The 19938-nt window shown below is 51.4% G+C and overlaps 1 protein-coding gene across 2 annotated transcripts in view; it reads left to right on the top strand.

Moving 5' to 3' along the window:
- Positions 1 to 19938, top strand: part of NOL4L (nucleolar protein 4 like) — a 65415-nt gene that overhangs the window by 40309 nt on the left and 5168 nt on the right. For both annotated transcript variants that reach the window (XM_054980009.1, XM_054980008.1), the window contains exons 3-7: positions 8975 to 9246; positions 12047 to 12232; positions 12327 to 12518; positions 14061 to 14183; positions 15729 to 15927. In XM_054980009.1, the coding sequence (XP_054835984.1) occupies positions 8975 to 9246; positions 12047 to 12232; positions 12327 to 12518; positions 14061 to 14183; positions 15729 to 15927 (972 nt within the window). The remainder of the gene's footprint in view (positions 1 to 8974; positions 9247 to 12046; positions 12233 to 12326; positions 12519 to 14060; positions 14184 to 15728; positions 15928 to 19938) is intronic.

Here is a 19938-nt window from a genome sequence, read left to right as displayed (position 1 = left end):
CCCTCCAGTCCCCGCTGATGTCCTTGGTCTCCGAAGGGATTGCGCTGCTTGATAAGTAAACCGAGCAGATTTGCAAATGGAGTTTTTAATCTAGGCTACAAGGTCACATCGCTGGCTATTGAGGCAGTGTGGTGTAGCGGTCAGTGTCAATCTGGGATCTTTGCTACGTAAGCTTGCTGGGTGACCGTGGTCCAGTCACACACTCTCTGCCTAGCTTACCTCACAAGGTCCTCGTGAAGGTAAAAAGAAGGAACAACATAAGCAGTAGCGGGTCTCCACTGGGGAGCAAACTGAGTATAAACAGAGTAAAAGAAATAAATCTGTCGCAGTCATTTGCAACTGGAGTATCCTGTATGGACAAGTCAGTCCTATTGCAAATGAATGCTTTAAGGCCACATCCCATAACTACTGCCAGGCCTGCCTCCCTTTCCTCTCCCCGCTCCCTGCCCCAATCTTTCCGCCTCCTTGTTTTTGTGCTTGTCTCCGTGGCTTTAAGGTTCAGAAACGTAGTTTGTTTTAAAAATAGGAAAGCTGAGGTTGCTTTCATTGTAAAGAGTCCAGCAGCACCTTTAAGACTAACCAACTTTATTGTCACATAAGCTTTCGAGAACCACAGCTCTCTTTGTCAGATGCATTGTCAGCTTTCGAGAACCACAGCTGTCTTTGGCAGATGCATTGTCAGCTTTCGAGAACCACAGCTCTCTTTGACAGATGCATCGTCACACTCGGAATAGGTCCAGAAGAATTAGCCGTGTTAGTCTGTAGTTGCAAAATAGTTGCTTAAAGGTGCTACTGGACTCTTCGCTATTTTGTGACTACAGACTAACACGGCTAACTCCTCTGGATCTGCTTTCATTGTGGAAGTCCACTTCAGATACTCAATAAACACACACAAGCTCTTGTATATTGATCATCAGCCAACAGACCTTTGTGTCCTAGAGACGATGTGCAAACATCTGTGCTAGATGTTCAGTGTAGAGGGGGGAACCATTCTCAATCCGGAGAGCTCAGACTCTAGATTCGAAAAACATTTAAAAGTAAGCAAGTGGAATAGTTTGTTGTGGTATTGCCGTATTTACCCACAAGGACAATGGATCTGAATGTAAGATGGCTTCTCCTAAAAATGGTATACATGAAAAAGTTGTGTGTGTGTGTGTGTGTTATGTGCCATCAATTCGCCTCCGACCTATGGCGACCCTATGAAGGAAAGACCTCCAAAATGTCCTATCATTAACAGACTTGCTCCGATCCTGCAAACTGGAGGACGTGGCTTCTTTTATTGAGTCCATCCATCTCCTTTTAGGTCTTCCACTTTTCCTAGCATTATTGACTTTTCCAGAGAATTTTGTCTTCTCATGGTGTGACCAAAATAGGATAGCCTCAGTTTTGTCATTTTAGCTTTTAGGGGGAATTCAGGCTTGATTTGCTCTAGTGCCCACTTATTAGTCTTTTTGGCTGTCCATGGTGTCCACAAAACTCTCCTCCAGCACCACATTTCAAATGAATCCATTTTCTTCCTGTCCGCTTTCTTCACTGTCCAACTTTCGCATCCATACATAGCAGTGGGGAATGCCATAGTTTGGATTATATTAATCTTGGTACCCAGAGAGACGTCTTTATCTTTAAGGATCTTATCTAGCTCCCTCACAGCGGCTCTTCCAAGTCTCAATCTTCTTCTGATTTCTTCATTGCAGTCTCCCTGTTGGTTGATGATTGAGCCAAGGAATAGAAAATCTTGAACAACTTCAATTTCCTCATTGTCGACTTTAAAATTGTGTGACTCCTCAGTAGTCATTACTTTTGTCTCCTTGATGTTCAGCTGTAATCCTGCTTTGGCGCTTTCTCCTTTAACGTTCATCAGTAGTTGTTTCAAGTCTTCACTATTTTCTGCCAGTAACGTTGTGTCATCTACGTATCTCAAATGGTTACTTTTCCTTCCACCAGTTTTTACTCCCAGCTTCTTCCAGATCTAATCCAGATTTGCTTATGATATGTTCTGCAGAGAGGGTTGAACAGGTAGGGAGATAATATGGTATACCTGAAAATGGTATATATGAAAACGTTTTAGCATTGTATATATTTGTAACTTGTATGCTAATGTAAGACAACCCAGTTTTTTTCTTGATGGACCAACCTGGGGGAGGGGAGCTTAGTTTTCCTTTTAAATCATAGGGTTGGAAGGGACCTCCAGCGTCATCTAGTCCAACCCCCTGCACAGTGCAGGAAATGCACAACTACCTTCCCCCCCCCCAGTAACCCCTGGTTCATGCTGAGCATCTCTCTCCTGTCCTGCCCCACCCCATGACAGGGGTTGACTTCATCAGGGGCTAGGAAGAAGGAATGGGACACCACCGTTGTTCTTGTTATCCTCCCCCCCCAGTCTAGATTGCATGCTCCTTGGGGCAGGGTCCTGTCTTTTGTTTCTAGTGCTCTGTAAAACTCCACCTCGTGACTGATGGCTCAGTCTGCATCAAGGACACTTGAGTGAGACTGTGGCAAAGGCCAGTGTGACTGCTGAGGTCCTGCGTATTGATCCTCAACCAACAAACCCGTGTTAGTCAGTCTAGAGAACTTCTGTCGCTCTGCAATCCTAACTGTGGCTTAACATCCCCAGTTCAGTGTTCCTGGAGAAGAGCTGGGAAATTCCAGGCGCCCCATCTCCACTTGGAGGGTGGCTTGTGTGTGAAGTTTGCGCTGGGGACATCTGCCATCGACGTGTCCTTGTTACATTCTTGTCGGCTTGTTTCCTTGTGATTCGTAACTGGCCACCTCTGGCAAACTCCCGTTCCTGCTGGGGGTGGCCTGAAGCCGGTTTCCCAGGGAAAGGTGCCAGTTGGCCCTTCTCCCCTCTGTCAGCCTGCACCGCAGACAGCAAGCACTTAGCTGGGCTGGCGCTGCCCTGGCCACCAACCGGGTGCACTGTGCGCTCGGACTGCTAATCCACGGAGGAGCCAAGGAGCAAGGAATGGTCCCGAGGCAGCCCACGCTTTCTCCCATTGGCCTACGGGGAGCCTCGCCATTGGCCACTCACCAAGGCGAGGCTCTGTTGCTGTGGCAATGCCTGGGCTCACCGCACAGTGCCTGGCGTGCTGTGCCTCCGCGGCCAGGAATAATTCTCCTTAATCCTTCGGAGAGGCATCATTGGATAAGGCCGGGAGCCTCCCTCTGGGAAGGAGCCCAGCCAGGGGAGGGGCAGGCTTTCAAACTGTCAGCTCTCTTCCTGCTGCTCCGTGTCCCACCCACCCCCTCGCCTCAGGGGAGGGTCCCCTGCCTAGCTCAGCAGGCACCGACCACCATTTCACGTACACCCAGATTTGAAGGTTGAAGATAAAGTGTGCCTGGTGCAGACTCTTGTCTGTCTGTCTGTCTAGAAATCCTCTCATGCGCACATTGAGGCAAGACTTGGAAAGCGCATTATAAACGGAGTTTCCTTGCTGCAGAGGGGTCTGAGGCCGGGCTCTCCTCAGCGAGGTGAATTCCTCAGTTGTGCTGGCTCTCTTTCACTTTCCGTGGCCTCCCCTGATTTAAACACCTGGCTGGCAGGTGCAAAGGCCCTTAACCGGGCAATCTCCAGCTTTCTCGGGCTGGTGATCCAGACCTCTAGCAGGCGTCATGCTGGCTTTGTGGACTGGATTCTTACAATAATACACACAACATTGGATACGAATAAATTTCACTGTATTGTAATTATTTGGGGGGGGGGGTTTGTAGTTGATTGTTTTAAACACTGTGAGTCTGCTTGACTTTGCACGCCTAGCAGTGCAACTTCGACCAGATGCTGGACACAAAACGGAGCGCACCCGCCATCACGTTCAAGCCAGTCTTCGGCAACACTGTAAATCAGGGGCCCTAACTCCTTATGGGCTGTGGCCAGGACCTCCCAAGAGGCTTTGGGAGCGAGAGAAGACCAGAATACAACCAGCCCCATGATCCAATAGGGGCGGTGGCTTTTCAGACATGCCAGCAAATCAAGAGAAGTGCGCGCTGGGATCTCTCGCAGTCTGGTGGAGGCAGCTGTGGTGCTGACCTGGCACGGTTGGTTTGAGGAAAGGCAGCAGAAATAGACGGATTCCCAGTGGACATTGAAACCTCCCAAGCAGGAGTGCTTTTGACCTGGGGCTCCACTCGCTTTCCTGAATCATCCGGGCAGGAGGTTCGGGGGGGGGGGGGCTCAGTGTGTTTTTCCTAGCCCTTCGCCCTCCCCAGGACTGATGGCCTGAGCCAGAGTACGAAGGAAGACCACCAAGAAGATTAGCTGGTTGGAGCACTTTTCCTATGAGAACAGACTTGAGTGTCCAGGACTGTTCAGTTTGCAAAAGAGATGACTTGGGGGGGAGGGGGGGCACATGATAGAGGTTTATAAAATTATGTGTGGGATCGAGAGAGTGCTCTCAGAGAACGTCTCTCTCTTCCAGAGTACTAGAACTTGAGGGCATCCAATGATGGGCAGAAGATTCAGGACGGACAGAAAGGAAATACTTCTTTCCCCGACAAATGTGGCATTTGCTGCCAGAGGATGTGGTGAGGGCCACGAGCATGGATGAATCGGCCCCTCGGTTGCTACTAGCCTTGGTGATGAAAGGGACCCTCTGTGATTAGAGGCAGCAAACTTGCGAGTCCCAGTGCTGGGAGGCAGCTTCTGTGGCTTTTTTTTTTGCCAGCTCTTCGAGGGAACTGCTTGGCCACTGTGTAGGGCAGGATACAGGGCTAGTTAGACCCCTGGTCTGATCCAGCAGGCCTCTTCTGATGTTCTTATGGGGTATGGTCAGGGGCAGTGGCAAAATCTCTCTTCTGGCATGGAGCTTAGGCCTAGACAGTCTCTCTGCCTAAGGTTCCTTTCAGGCTCAGATAGAATACGGCTAGATGTCTTACCCTGAACCTATTAGAGGAAAGTTTCTTCCTTGGACTGTCTTTTGAATGTGCAGTGGAAAAGAGCAAGAGCCCAGTAGCACCTATAAGTCTAACAAAACTGGTGGTAGGAGACGAGATTTTGTGAGCCATGGCTCACTTCTTCAGATACCTGAAGAAGTGAGCTGTGGCTCACGAAAGCTCATCCCCTACCACCAGTTTTGTTAGTCTTATAGGTGCTACTAGGCTCTTGCTCTCTACTACAGACAAACACGGCTACCCTCTTGATCTTTTTGAATGTGCGTGTGTGTATTATACACACACGCACACTCAGTTCTTCCAGCGCAGCAAAGAGGAAAAGGGGCTGCACAAAGGCAAAACGAAGGACCAATTGGCGCAAAGGAAAGGAATCTTTGTACCAATGTTAAAGATTCCTTTCCTTTGCACTAATTGTTTCTTTCTTCATCTTTGTCTTCCAGCACAGCAGCCAAATGTTGCCTGCTCTTCCCCTCTCGGACATGACGCTGCGCCCCCCTCCCCTCCCACTTCCTGCCTGCTCGAGCCCCTCCCCTCCCCTGTGCAGGGGCTGGGAGGGAAGGAAGAGACTTGCAGAGCACCTCTGGATCTGTCTCCTCCCTTTCATTGTCCACCTTGGATTCCCTTTGAATTCTCTTTGAATTGTCTTATTCACAGTCAGGCTGGAAAAATGATGGTCCCCCCCCCCCCCCCCGCAAACCCATACTTGCAATGGCTGATGGAAGAAATGGAGATTCTTACCCTTGAGGACCCTGTCTCAATGAGGAAATTGGAATTGTCCTAGATTTTCTATTCCTTGGCTCAATCATCAACCAATAGGGAGACTGCAAGGAAGAAATCAGAAGGAGATGGAGACTCGGAAGAGCAGCAGCTGTGAGGGAGCTAGAGAAGACCCTTAAAGATAAAGAAGTCTCTCTGGGAACCAAGATCGAGATAATCCAAACTATGGTATTCCCCATTGCCATGTATGGATGTGAAAGTTGGACAGTGAAGAAAGCTGACAGGAAGAAAATGGATTCATTTGAAATGGGGTGCTGGAGGAGAGTTTTGCGGATACCATGGACAGCCAAAAAGACAAATAAGTGGGTACTAGATCACATCAAGCCTGAATTCTCCCTAGAAGCTAAAATGACAAAATTGAAGCTATCGTACTTTGGTCACGTCATGAGAAGACAAGATTCTCTGGAAAAGTCAATAATGCTGGGAAAAATGGCAGCAGGAAAAGAGGAAGACCTAAAAGGAGATGGCTGGACTCAGTCAAAGAAGCCACGCCCTCCAGTTTGCAGGATCTGAGCAAGTCTGTTAACGATGGGACATTTTGGAGGTCTCTCATAGAATCGCCATAGATCGGAGGCAACTTGACGGCACATAACACACACAACCTTGAGGGTGTTTCTGGGCTTAGGAATTTCTGTAGAGCCCAAGAGTGCCATCCTGCACGGGCATGGGGCATGGGGCCACCTGCACAAAGGTGCCATGTGTGAGGTGATACAGGAGCTGGCAGGAGGGAGAGGTGGATGGTTGCCAACTGCTTGGGCAGGGGGAGGGCTGCTGCTTGAAGGGTTAGGAAGGTCTTGGTCCTTTCCCTACAGAAGGGGAGGGGCAGAGAGTGCCGGAGCCTCTTCTCCCTCCTTTCTTTTCCATCCGCTCTCTCCCGTCTGTTGCAAGGCCACGGGGCTTTCTCCAGCAGCTTGACCCCAATTGTGAGGAAGCAGGCAACAGGAAGCCGGGGGCCGCCATCTGCAGCTCCTTTGTTTGGCACCCAGCGCTCCCCTCTGTGCAGGAAGCAGCTTTCGGCAAGCCCTTCGCCCTTTCCCCTCTCCCAGGACTGCACCTCATGAGGCTGAGGATTTACTGCCTTCCGGGTGGGGGGAGATGCTCCCGTGAAAGAGAGTGTGTCGAAATGTCTCTTGATTGCTGGGCCACGGGACGCCCTGCCCTGTGCATCTGTGGCATGCAGAAGAGGCCCCACAACTGCTGCACCCATCCAAAGGGGCTCCACAGCACTGGATTTGGGATCTTGGGGCTGACATGCGCATAAGGAGGATTGCATCTCCCTTAGAGGGGCAGATGAGCATAAAAGGCCAGGAATGCATCTCTTCTGCATCCCAGAGAGGGGGTGTTGCATACCCCTAATGCACCCCACTGTGTGATGTGTCCTCAGAACACGCACATGCGCCCCCACACACATGCGGGTTGGAAGAGCTCGCCCGTCATAGCTGTGCAGGGTGTTGCTGTGCGCTGGGAGGCGTGCACATGGAGGCAGAGCCGGCTGTGTGCAAGACCCTTGTGAGTGCGGGAGAGCCTGCTCCATGTGATGGATGCCAGGGCTGGAATGAATGTGTCTGAGAGGGGGGAAGACAAGGCACAGCACGTGGACCATCACCATGGGAACCGGGGAGCAGCCGAGCCTGGCAGCAGCGGGGAGAGGGAGGAGGTGGTACATCCACAGGCGGGGCGGGGTGGGGTGGGTAGAGAGGCAGCTGGAACTGTGGAAGGGTGGGAGACCTTTGTCAGGTGAAGGTCACCGTCTCCTGGCTTCTCAAGCAGACTCCCGACAGGGGGCGGGTGGCCCAAGACCACGCTGCGGGTTCCTGATTTCAAAGCCAAATCTTGGGGCCCAGAGCGCTGCTTCCTGGGCCACAGTGTTTGGGTCCCCCTCCCCAGGGGAAAGACCTTCCAGAGAGCAAAAGGGCCCAGGAGCGGGCCTGTCCTTTCCAGAGAAAGCCCCAGGCCACACCCTCCTCCACTGCACGAGCACTGGAGAGCTGCCCTCTTGCTAAGCCCTCACATGCATTCCCCAGACAGACGAGGCTTGGATTCCATGTTCTGTCCCAAGAAGCAAGAGGACTGCGACGGGAGTGGGTGGGGCTGAAGAGCAGCACGGGGTTATGGCAATCCATCGTCTAGGCCAGAGCAGAGACGGGAAGCAGTTGTTTTGGAGAGCTCTGAATGGATTCGGTGAGAAGGGCTGCTCCTGGTGATGGACACACAGGTCACTCTTGTTTTGCTGTCATCTCTGGTCAAGCAGGTTTTTTGGTGGGGGAGGGGGATGGCAATACTGGAAACCTGCTAAACTTGTTTATCAGAGGCAGATTGGGATGCGTGTGCCCTCTTCCGTTGGCTCGGAGTCTCTGAAAAACTGCTGTGTTGTGTCCAAGGTTACTTCTCACCAGCGGAGGCACAACTACCCTGGAAGACGGCACCTGCATGAAGAGCTCAGGCACGGCCCCCTGCCCCCCTTCACAGTGTCATCTTGTACGGATTTTGTCCTCTGCCGTCCTTTGCCTTGTGATGATTCGTTTTCTTTCTTTGCTTAAAGCCTGTGGAAAATTCCCGAAACGGAATTCTCCCCACCCCGGCATGAGCCACTGGCTTATGCTGTTCCCAAGAAAGAGGTTGATTAGACAGAGCCCGAGGAGTTTAGATGGGTGTATGGACACAGCTGCCTTTCTTGGGAAATGCCACCCGTGCCAGAAAGCATCCACTCCAGTCCAACGCTCCGTGTAGCAGCACTTTAGGAAGTATTTTTTTTGTACGTGAATCTTTACCTTAGGCACTGAGCAACTGCTTAAGTTGTCCGTGCTGCAGAATATTTTCCTCTGCATCGCTGAGCAAACACGTTGCCAGGAAAAAAGAGGGGCGCATCATCTTCGAAGGTTTTCACGCCTAGGTGCCACCCCTGAGCAATGGCTTTTGAGGTCTGGGGCAGGGTTTGGGTGGAAATGAGCAGAGGCAGAAACGCGTGTGGGCCTGTAGTTTCCAGTTTGATTTGGGGAATCCAGAGATCTCCTGATTCGCTTGGAGCCAGCCCTTCTGCCAACAGCCAAAAAAAAAAAAAACAGCTGGCCCGATCTGGTGTGGGGAGGGGGCAGCCGTGACTAGCAGGGTGTGCTGCAAATTTGGCCACGCGGGGGGGGGGGGGGCACGCTGCAGTTTTTTCCAACCAACCTGTAAGGATGGCGGGTATCAATCCCCATGGAAAACAGGCATTCCGGGCGACGCGAGCCTGCCTTTCCTTTCGGAGGACTGGGCCTGTCACAGCTGCTGTTCCGTGGGCTCGGAGGTAACGAGGCTTTCTTTCCCCCAGACGACTCCTCTTCGGAGAGCTGCAGCGGCAACGGCTCCTCCACCTTGAATCCCTCCACCTCGAGCAGCACGCAGGGAGATGCCACCTATCCTGAGATGAACGGGAATGGAGCCGCAGCCCCCATGGACTTCAGCGCCTCTTCTGAGGACCAGCCCATCAACCTGTGCGACAAGCTGACCCCCGTCCACGTCACCCCCTCCTACCAGTCAGACAGCTGCAGTGCCGATGGCCTGCGGAGCCGCACGAAGTACGGAGCCAAAAGCACAGCCGAGGTGGGTGTCTGGAAGGGCAGGTACGGCCATGAGATCAGTCGGATGTCCTGGGCAGGAACTGGTCGCCTGGCCTCTGCTGGCTGTGGTGACAGTCTTATGGGCAGTGCCAATGAGCCATGAGTGGGGAGGACAGAGGGCCTTGCTTGGCAAGGAATCCAGTCATGTGTGTTTGGCCCCCTCTACCCAATGGTCGTCCCATCAATGCAAGGGTATTTTCTGGGTCAAGAGACTAGAGTCAATTGCCTCTCCTTCTCCCATGAAGTTCCCTGACCTGGATAGCCCAGGTGAGCCTGATCTCGTCAGATCTCAGAAGCTAAGCAGGGTCGGCCTTGGTTAGTAATTGGATGGGAAGCCTCCAACGAAGACCAGGGTTGCAGAGGCAGGCAATGGCAAGCCACCTCTGGAAAACCCCACCAGGGGGGTCGCCATAAGTCAACTTTGACTTGAGGGCAGGATTTCATTTTCTCCCAGGAAGCTTGTAGGATATGTAGGGCTATGAAGGACTCGCTGCCGGAGATGCGTTGTTGGGCTACAATTCCCAATCCCAAAGCAAAGGCACAACTTTTTAAAAGTAAGCTGAACAATGCGTTTGACTTATTTTAACACATCATAAAACACAGCGGTTGATGTTAGCTTAGTTTATTTATAGATTTGCCCTTCAATTAAGAAGTCCCTGAGGTGATTTACAATACAATAAAAATCATTTTAAAAAAGCAGTAAGATACAATAAAAATTCTGTTAAAAGGAAAAATCAATCCAGTATAGTAAATACCAATAAAAGTCACTTTCCCAGTAGCGCCATTCCCCAGTCCAGCCCACTTCTTAGAGCCTTGCTACAAGTGACATTTTACACGTGAAGGATAAAGGATCATTTTCGCAAGGCTTTCTGGGAACTGAAGTTTCCTTTTGTTCCTTCCCCTCGCTGCCTGAAGAGACAGAGAAAGCCGGCGGCAACAGCAACTTTTGCAAATGGTTCCTCCAGTCACAAGCCTGCTCTCAATGATCTTTGGGGCAGGCAGCTGCAACTGTCTCAGCTTTCTCTGGAGCATCCCCCCCGCCCGCCCCAGCAAGACGATTTGCAAAAGCTGATGTTGCCGTAGGCTCTCTCTGTCTCTTCAGGCAGCGAGGGGAAGGAACAGAAGGAAAAGGGGTGGGGGAGAGGAACTTCAGTTCCCAGAATGACTTGCGAAAATGATCCTTTATCCTTCACATGTAAAATGTCACTTGTAGCAAGGCTCTTAGCTATCTACCTCAAAGGCCCTCCAGAAAAGGCAGTTCTTCAAAGCCCACCCAAAACACCTTTACGGAAGTGGCCGTCCTCAGCTCCTGTGGGAAGGAGTTCCCGAGTCCGGGAGCAGCAATCAGAACGCCCCTTTCCTGGATTCCCACCAGCCAAACCTCTGCCAGGGCTGGTTCCCAGGGGCAGGCGGCCTGAGCCAACCGCATGTCTTGGGTGGCTTAATATGGGTGGGAAAATAAGAAGGAACGGGGAAATGCCTGTGGATCCAAAAGTACCCTGATGAACATACACAGTTTTTTAAAAAGTTGTCTGACAATTAAGTGAGTCAAGATCTTGGCTACTCTGTGCAAAGGTAACAGAGAGAAGCTGGTCTGGTCTTGTGGCTTAGAATTCCAGGGGGGGGGGGTGAGGAAGAGATGCTGGTTGCATTTTCAGGGTGATGGAGGACGGTAGGGTACCTTGAGGAAGGGTTGCACAGCACCAAAGGATATCCAGCTCTGCCTCTCCCAGGAGGTCCCTGAAGCTGTTTTGGCATCAGGAGCGCCCATTTATGGCACATGCACAATTGGATGAGCTCAGTTCCTCCGTAGATCTAATGGGTCTGCAGAGACGAAAAGTATTCGCGAGCGCCATTGTGATACAGCATCAGAGGAGTTAGCTGTGTTGGTCTGTAGCTGCAAAACAGCAAAGAGTCCAGTAGCACCTTTAAGACTCACCAACTTTATTGTAGCAGAAGCTTTCGAGAGCCACAGCTCTCTTCGTCAGATGCATCTGATGAAGAGAGCTGTGGTTCTCAAAAACTTATGCTACAGATGCATCTGACGAAGAGAGCTGTGGTTCTCAAAAACTTGGGCTACAGATGCATCTGATGAAGAGAGCTGTGGCTCTCGAAAGTTTATGCTACAGATGCATCTGACGAAGAGAGCTGTGGCTCTCGAAAGCTTATGCTACAGATGCATCTGACGAAGAGAGCTGTGGTTCTCAAAAACGTATGCTACAGATGCATCTGATGAAGAGAGCTGTGGCTCTCAAAAGCTTATGCTACAGATGCATCTGACGAAGAGAGCTGTGGCTCTCGAAAGCTTATGCTACAGATGCATCTGACGAAGAGAGCTGTGGTTCTCAAAAACTTAGGCTACAGATGCATCTGATGAAGAGAGCTGTGGCTCTCGAAAGCTTATGCTACAGATGCATCTGACGAAGAGAGCTGTGGTTCTCAAAAACTTAGGCTACAGATGCATCTGATGAAGAGAGCTGTGGCTCTCGAAAGCTTATGCTACAGATGCATCTGACGAAGAGAGCTGTGGTTCTCAAAAACTTATGCTACAGATGCATCTGATGAAGAGAGCTGTGGCTCTCGAAAGCTTATGCTACTATAAAGTTGATTAGTCTTAAAGGTGCTACTGGACTCTTTACTGTTTTGTGATATAGTGTTTAGCGTTGGACCAGGACTAAGTTCGAGTCCCCGCTCTGCCATGGAATCTTGCTGGGTGACCCTGGGCCCATCACAATTTCTCAGCCTATCCTACAAAGTGAGGGCTCTGCTGTTTCCTCCCGCAGTCCCCTCCGTACAGCTCTGGCAGTTACGACTCCGTCAAGACCGAGGTCAGCGGCTGTCCCGAAGACCTGACCGTCGGCAGAGCCCCCGCCGCAGACGATGACGACGACGACCACGAGGACCACGAGGACAACGATAAGATGAACGACTCAGAAGGGATGGACCCGGAACGGCTGAAAGCCTTCAATGTACGGAGGGAAACCTTTCCATGTTTATGGGGGAGGAGGGGGTGGCTCGGCAGCACCGCCTCATCTCTTCCCCCTTCTCCTCCTCTTTTGGCAGATGTTCGTCCGCCTCTTTGTGGATGAGAACTTGGACCGGATGGTTCCCATCTCCAAGCAGCCCAAAGAGAAAATCCAGGCCATCATCGAATCGTGCAGCAGGCAGTTCCCCGAGTTCCAGGAACGAGCTCGCAAACGCATCCGCACTTACCTCAAATCCTGTCGCCGAATGAAGAAGAACGGCATGGAAATGGTGAATATCCCCGCCCTTGCCGCAGAGGCCTTCAGGCCCCAATGTCTTTTCGCAGCCAGCTCCCAGCACCATTTCTCATGTGTCGAAGTACCATCCTCCCTGTATTTCATTGCTGTAGTGGCTCTGTAAGGGGGGCAATTTCGGTATTCCCTCTGATGGGTAAGAGTGCCTGGCCCATTCAGTGACTCCAGGGCAAAGGTGGAATTTGATCTGCCAAGAATCCCAAGTCCAATTTCTTTTTTTTAATTCAAGATTTTATTTAAAAGAAAAAAGATGTGAAAATAGAAAGTGCTTAATAAAAGATTATACAAATACTAAATTAGAAATTAAGTTGAGACTTATACAGTCCTGCATATACAGTACATATAGAATAGTTTTGAGAATTGTACAGCACAACATTTAAACTTACATTGAGCTAGTAAAAAAATACATTCAACATTTGCCGTACCTAAGCATAGATGCACCATAGTTCTCCTTCTCCGAGAGCCAGTTTGGTACAGTGGTTATGAGCGCGGGACTCTAATCTGGAGAGCCGGGTTTGATTCCCCACTCCTCCGCTTGAAGCCAGCTGGGTGACCTTGGCTCAGTCACTTAAGAGCGGCAGGATTCTAATCTGGAGAGCCAGGTTTGATTCCCCACTCCTCCGCTTGAAGCCAGCTGGGTGACCTTGAATCAGTCACTTAAGAGCGGCAGGATTCTAATCTGGAGAGCCAGGTTTGATTCCCCACTCCTCCGCTTGAAGCCAGCTGGGTGACCTTGAATCAGTCACTTAAGAGCGGCAGGATTCTAATCTGGAGAGCCAGGTTTGATTCCCCACTCCTCCGCTTGAAGCCAGCTGGGGGACCTTGGCCCAGTCACAGTTCTCTGGAGCTCTCTCAGCCCTGCCCACCTCACAGGGTGTTTTGTTGTGGGGATAATGATAACATACTTTGTAAACCACTCTGAGTGGGCATTAAGTTGTCCTGAAGGGAGGTATATAAATCGAACATTATTAGTATTATTCCCTCTCCTTGGTTAGTTTTACCTATACAGACTACAGTATCAGCTTCCCCCCCTTTAATTCTTGTCTAAGTTGCCTTAATTAAAGTTAATTTCTGCCTAAGTAATGAAAAAGGTCCTTCCATTTCCCCCAAAATTCGGCTGTTATGTAGATAGGTAGTCAGTTTTGCCATTGTTGCATATTCGTGAATCTTATCTCTCCACTCTAACACATTAAGACAAATACCTGTTTTCCATTTTATTGCAAATAATACTCTTGCTGCTGTCACATGTAACGGAAAAGGTCTCCAAGTCCTATTCTGTTCCCCAGCAATGATACCCCACCCCACCCCCCCAGAACTCTTCCCACGGGCTCTCTTGCTCCTCCATGTGCATGGACTGGGAATAGTTTGCTTAATGCCGTTTGAACATTACCCGCCTCTTCCAAGCACTCTCTCTGCCTGTTCTCCTTGTGGGCTGGCACACACGCAGATCCTCTTTGTTCTGTCTCTCCCCCCCACCCCTGTTTTCTAAACTGACATTCCTGGTGGTGCGTCTCCCCAGACCAGACCCACCCCACCCCATCTGACCTCAGCCATGGCCGAGAACATCCTGGCAGCCGCCTGCGAAAGTGAGACGCGGAAAGCAGCCAAGAGAATGCGGCTGGAGATCTACCAGACATCCCAGGTACAGGCCCCGGAGCCAGCAGAGCTTTGGAGAGGGGTGCAGAATCGGGGGGTCCTGCAGCTGCAGGCAGAGTGGATGCACCTTGGGAGAGGTTGTTGGCCGCTCCTTTGCACATTTGTCCCTCCAGCACTGCTGCTGTGGCCTGTGCAGCTGTTTGTGGAGCCTGAAAAACAGCTGGAACCTGCAAACAGGCAGGCGTGCCCCCCCTTGTTGTCATGCCACTTTCAGCTCTCTGAACACCTGTCTGCCGCCAAATCGCATTTCTAATTTGATTCCCAGGCCAGTTTGACCAGGGATCCTGGAGGTGTTTTGCCCTCTTCTGGGCATGGAGCAGGGGGTCACTGGTGGTGTGTGGGGGGGGGAAGGGGAGGTAGTTGTGAATTTCCTGCATGGTGCAGGGGGTTGGACTAGATGACCCTGGAGATCCCTTCCAGCCCTATGAATGTTTGTAGGTGTTGGAGGAATTGGTGGTTATGTTCCCTTCGTTTTCTAGCCATGGATAGAAAACAGCTTGAAAATTTGCTCAGAAGCTTGTGGGAAATCTTGCGGGCAGGGTTAACTGTGACTCCTGGTGTTCAGGGCCCAGTCACATGTCTGCCAGAAGCAAAGACAAACAAAGTTATGGAAATCTATATTCCAGTTGTAAAAACTCTTTTCTTCGAACAAAGAGGTGGATTCTCTCCTTCCTTCTCTCCCCCCGCCCCGCCCACACCCTCATGGGGCTGGCTGAAGGTGTTTTATTGTCCCAAGCAAAGTATCCCCCTCCCCTCCTGGCCCTGCCCAGCTGCAGGGCCAGGCCAAGTGAAGCACGGTCTCTTCCTCCGGTTTCCAACCGCTAGGCATGAGCCAAACCTTTCCTTACCTGTGTTGACCCAAGTGGTTAATTGAGTAGCAGCCCCGCTCCCCCCTCCCACAGATCCATTTCCAAGCAGGGTTTTACATTTCCGTGGGCTTAATCGGCCGCGTGGTCCCAACTCGAGTTCATTACCGAGGGCACATTTAAAGCAGCCTGGCTGGGCTTGCTGGTGCACTTGGGGAAGCTGTTCTGGTGTCACGGTTCAAGAAAAGAAAAGTCAGGAGTCACGAGCTTTTCTGCTCACGGCACAAGGCTTTTTTTGGGCCGGGGGGGGGGGGGGGGGGCGTTGCACATGACATTTCTCTCTGGCTTTCTGCCTCATCTTAAAGAAAAGAAAAGAGCTCAGTTTTAGTAATACATAATTAATTTCAACTGGGTAGATTTAAATCCCTAAGGACCCGGTGATTAGTCACCAAAGAATTCTTTAGCTAGTGGGTCGCCTGTTTCCAAGGCCAGTGTGTGGACTCGATATTACAGCGGGCATTGGCGTAATTTGGTGTGTGTGTGTGTGGGGGGGACTAATCTGTAGGAAAAGACGAGGGCCGTGGCACTGTGTCGTAGACAGCCCGGCCACTTCCTTGGTCCTGATGGGCTAAAAGGATTTGCTTCCCGGCCTGCCAAGAGGTTCTCCTTTCACCGTCTTTCTTGTCCTGGCGGGTGTAACCGTTCAGTCTTCTCATTCGCTGCAGGACGAGCCAGTTGCCCTGGACAAGCAACACTCCCGGGACTCGGCCACCGTCACGCACTCGTCCTACTCACTGCCAGCCTCCTTCTCTCAAGACCCGGTCTATATCAACGGGAGCCTGAACTACAGTTACCGCAGCTACGGGAACCTCGGGGGCAGCCTGCAACCCGCCTCTTCGCTCCAGACAGGGAATCACAGTAACGGTAAGAAGAGGGCAGACGCTTGCTTAGCCTAGCTTCGCCTAGCCAAATCTAGCCAGTCCCTGACCACCAAAGCTTGCTCCATCGATCTCCTCGGGTCTAAGAGATCAACGGTAATGAACTATTCCCCCCCACCTGGGTCTTTGTGGTCCCGAGCACGTGTCCCTCCTGCTGGCTTGTACCATGGCCATTTTGGGCACTGCCACCCCTTTGGATTCTGCAAGCATTTGTGGGTGCCCATGTGTAGTGCTGGGCAGAAGCAAACACAGGAAGGGGCCTTATCCCAGAAGTCTAAAAAAAGACAACAATGGAGTCAAGGAAGCGCCTGATCCAAAACGCACTTGAAAGAGAATTCCACCAGTGAGGGTTCAGAGTCAGAAAGAGCCCCAGTCTTGGAAGGAGCTGAAGCAAAGGGCCAGAAGCCCACCAGACACCCTGAGCTCGAGGACAGCTGTGGACTTCCAGCATTGCTTCTTCCCCTACTGGGCCTTTTCTCTTGGCAGCCCAGCGAGGAGCAGCAGCAGTCAGGAGCCTTGCTGGTTCCATCCTCAGCTGTCCCCTGAACAGCTTTGATCTGAATATGGGGGTTGGTGGCATTGATCTTCCTTACAGGGCTGTTGTACGGATTACTGAGATAATGTTTAAAGTGCTTCGAACAATAAATGTAAGTGTGTCAGAAGGCAACACCCACCCCTCAGGCCCCTTTCCCCAAAAATCTCCAGGTATTTCCTGAAAATAAAGCAGCAGAATGAACTGAAGCAGCTCACCCTCCTTTGGAGATCCCGGCCCAGCAGCCCAGCTTGCACTCACTCACTCACACTCACTCTCTCACGGATGAAAATAAAGCAGCAGAATGAACTGAAGCAGCTCACCCTCCTTTGGAGATCCCGGCCCAGCAGCCCAGCTTGCACTCACTCACTCACACTCACTCTCTCACGAATGAAAATAAAGCAGCAGAATGAACTGAAGCAGCTCACCCTCCTTTGGAGATCCCGGCCCAGCAGCCCAGCTTGCACTCACTCACTCACACTCACTCTCTCACGGATGAAAATAAAGCAGCAGAATGAACTGAAGCAGTTCACCCTCCTTTGGAGATCCCAGCCCAGCAGCCCAGCTTGCACTCACTCACTCACTCACACTCACTCTCTCACGAATGAAAATAAAGCAGCAGAATGAACTGAAGCAGCTCACCCTCCTTTGGAGATCCCAGCCCAGCAGCCCAGCTTGCACTCACTCACTCACACTCACTCTCTCACGGATGAAAATAAAGCAGCAGAATGAACTGAAGCAGCTCACCCTCCTTTGGAGATCCCGGCCCAGCAGCCCAGCTTGCACTCACTCACTCACACTCACTCTCTCACGGATGAAAATAAAGCAGCAGAATGAACTGAAGCAGCTCACCCTCCTTTGGAGATCCCAGCCCAGCAGCCCAGCTTGCACTCACTCACTCACTCACACTCACTCTCTCACGAATGAAAATAAAGCAGCAGAATGAACTGAAGCAGCTCACCCTCCTTTGGAGATCCCAGCCCAGCAGCCCAGCTTGCACTCACTCACTCACACTCACTCTCTCACGGATGAAAATAAAGCAGCAGAATGAACTGAAGCAGCTCACCCTCCTTTGGAGATCCCGGCCCAGCAGCCCAGCTTGCACTCACTCACTCACACTCACTCTCTCACGGATGAAAATAAAGCAGCAGAATGAACTGAAGCAGCTCACCCTCCTTTGGAGATCCCGGCCCAGCAGCCCAGCTTGCACTCACTCACTCACACTCACTCTCTCACGGATGAAAATAAAGCAGCAGAATGAACTGAAGCAGCTTACCCTCCTTTGGAGATCCCAGCCCAGCAGCCCAGCTTGCACTCACTCACTCACACTCACTCTCTCACGGATGAAAATAAAGCAGCAGAATGAACTGAAGCAGCTCACCCTCCTTTGGAGGGGAGGCAGAGGGGAGGAAAAGGAATCACGTGGGCGGGGCCAAAACCCACTATACTGGAACGCTGTTCCGGCACGTTCCCCCTTCAGATGAGCCCTGATTATAACTATTTAGCTATGTGTTTTGATTCTTAATCTGCTACACGATGTAGTGCCCTAAGTGAGCTGTCGCCCCTTGCACTTCACCTGTTGCTTTTCAGACTCCCAAGAAAACTAGATGCAGCCGCCACAGTGAGCAAGAGGCCACGACTGGGCAGTGGTTAGGGAAAGAGCAGGAGGGAAAGAGGCGCTGGCCTTGCAAGGTGGTCGGGCCGGGGCATTGGACGAGGCTTGTGGGACCAGAGCGATGCTCAGCTTTGCTTTTGTGTGGCCCAAAGTCCATTTTGTATCCTGGGAGTGGAAGAAAGCCCCGCACATCCCTCTACAGCCAAAGGGCCCTCCCTGGTGGTTCGGCAGAGGGTGAAGGATGACTCTGAGGAGCCGTGGGAAGGAGAACAGCCTTTTCCCAAAGGCACGGGGTCCTCTCTGCAAACCCTATCCAGCATGTTTATAAGCACGTCACTTCTGTAGCCGAGAGGACTAGAAACCTGATCTTTTTGAAAAGAAAAGGACGTTGAGAGCTGGGGTTCTTAAGTATCCATGGCCAACACTCTGTGCCTTGCAGTTGGGGGGGGGGTGCTTGTGTGGATGAGCTGAGGAAAGGTCTGGAGTTTAAATCCAAGATTTCAGTGTCCAGCTATGGAGACTGCTAGAACTGTCCGTGGAAGGCTGCAGCTCGGTCCTAATGCTCTCCTTATTTTCAACACTGCAGTGGGCTGCAGGGTCTTTGTGGAAAAGAACTGAAGTGGATCTCCCAGCTGCCCTGCCCCAGATCCACATGGTGCAGCCGGCAATACCTGAGCTTGTGTGCCACAGCTTCTTGCCCTGCTGTCCTCAAGAATGGGAGGATTGGGCTCACAGGGACTAGGGGGAGGGGGCTGTCTCCTCTTTCATTTCCCACTTTGCTTGTACTTGAGGCTCTCTCAGAAAGCGGCACTCATCTGGTCAGCCCAGGTTCCCCTCCCTCTGCCTCCTGCTTTGCCCTCATTTGGACCGGTGTAATTTCTGGAGCCCTGAAAGATGCCGCTCTGGGATTAACCCTTCTCATCCCTTCCTAATACCTCTTAGACCTGGAGGAAGAGCCCACCCTTAGCTCCAGCTGTTTGAGGATTGGAGCTTAATCCCTGGGAGGGGTGTGTGTGCCGTGTCCTTTCTGAACATGACAGGCCCTCATATGCCCCTGTTTATTCAACCTCCCTGCACAGAAGGGCACTTAATAAACTCAGTCTAGAGGTACGGGGAAGGAACTCTTCCCACTTTTGCTGCCTGAGCTTAGCTTTTCCTCTCATCTTCTACACCTGAAACAAGAAAGCCAGTTTGGAATAGTGGCTGAGAGCGGCAGGAGTCTAATCTGGAGAGCCAGGTTTGATTCCCCACTCCTCCGCTTGAAGCCAGCTGGGTGACCTTGGGTCAGTCACTTAAGAGCGGCAGGACTCTAATCTGGAGAGCCAGGTTTGATTCCCCACTCCTCCGCTTGAAGCCAGCTGGGTGACCTTGGGTCAGTCACTTAAGAGCGGCAGGAGTCTAATCTGGAGAGCCAGGTTTGATTCCCCACTCCTCTGCTTGAAGCCAGCTGGGTGACCTTGGGTCAGTCACAGCTCTGTCAAATCCACCCACCTCACAGGGTGATTGTTGTGAGGATAATAACAACACACTTTGTAAACCGTTCTGAGCTGGTGTTAAGTTGTCCTGAAGGGCAGTATCTAAATCTAATGTTGTTGTTGCTATTATTATTTATTATTATTATTTATTATTATTATTATAGGCCCTGCTGAGGAGCCAGCCCCACACCCTCTCTGAAAGAGCCTGCCATCTCCTCCCTAACCGCTGGCCTCTTTGAGCCCACCCCTCCCCATCAGCCAGGGCTGCTTGATCTTCGTCTCACCTGGGGAGGGGGTCTTGACCACCACCGTGCCCCTTCGATCACTCGAGCAGCTGGGGATTCTTCCACCACAGCCACCTGCTCTTGCCCCTGC

The sequence above is a fragment of the Eublepharis macularius genome, chromosome 5 (genome assembly GCF_028583425.1).
Source record: "Eublepharis macularius isolate TG4126 chromosome 5, MPM_Emac_v1.0, whole genome shotgun sequence".
Lineage (NCBI taxonomy): Eukaryota > Metazoa > Chordata > Lepidosauria > Squamata > Eublepharidae > Eublepharis > Eublepharis macularius.
The sequence above is the reverse complement of the archived record's forward strand: the minus strand, read 5'-3'. Positions and strand labels throughout refer to the sequence as shown.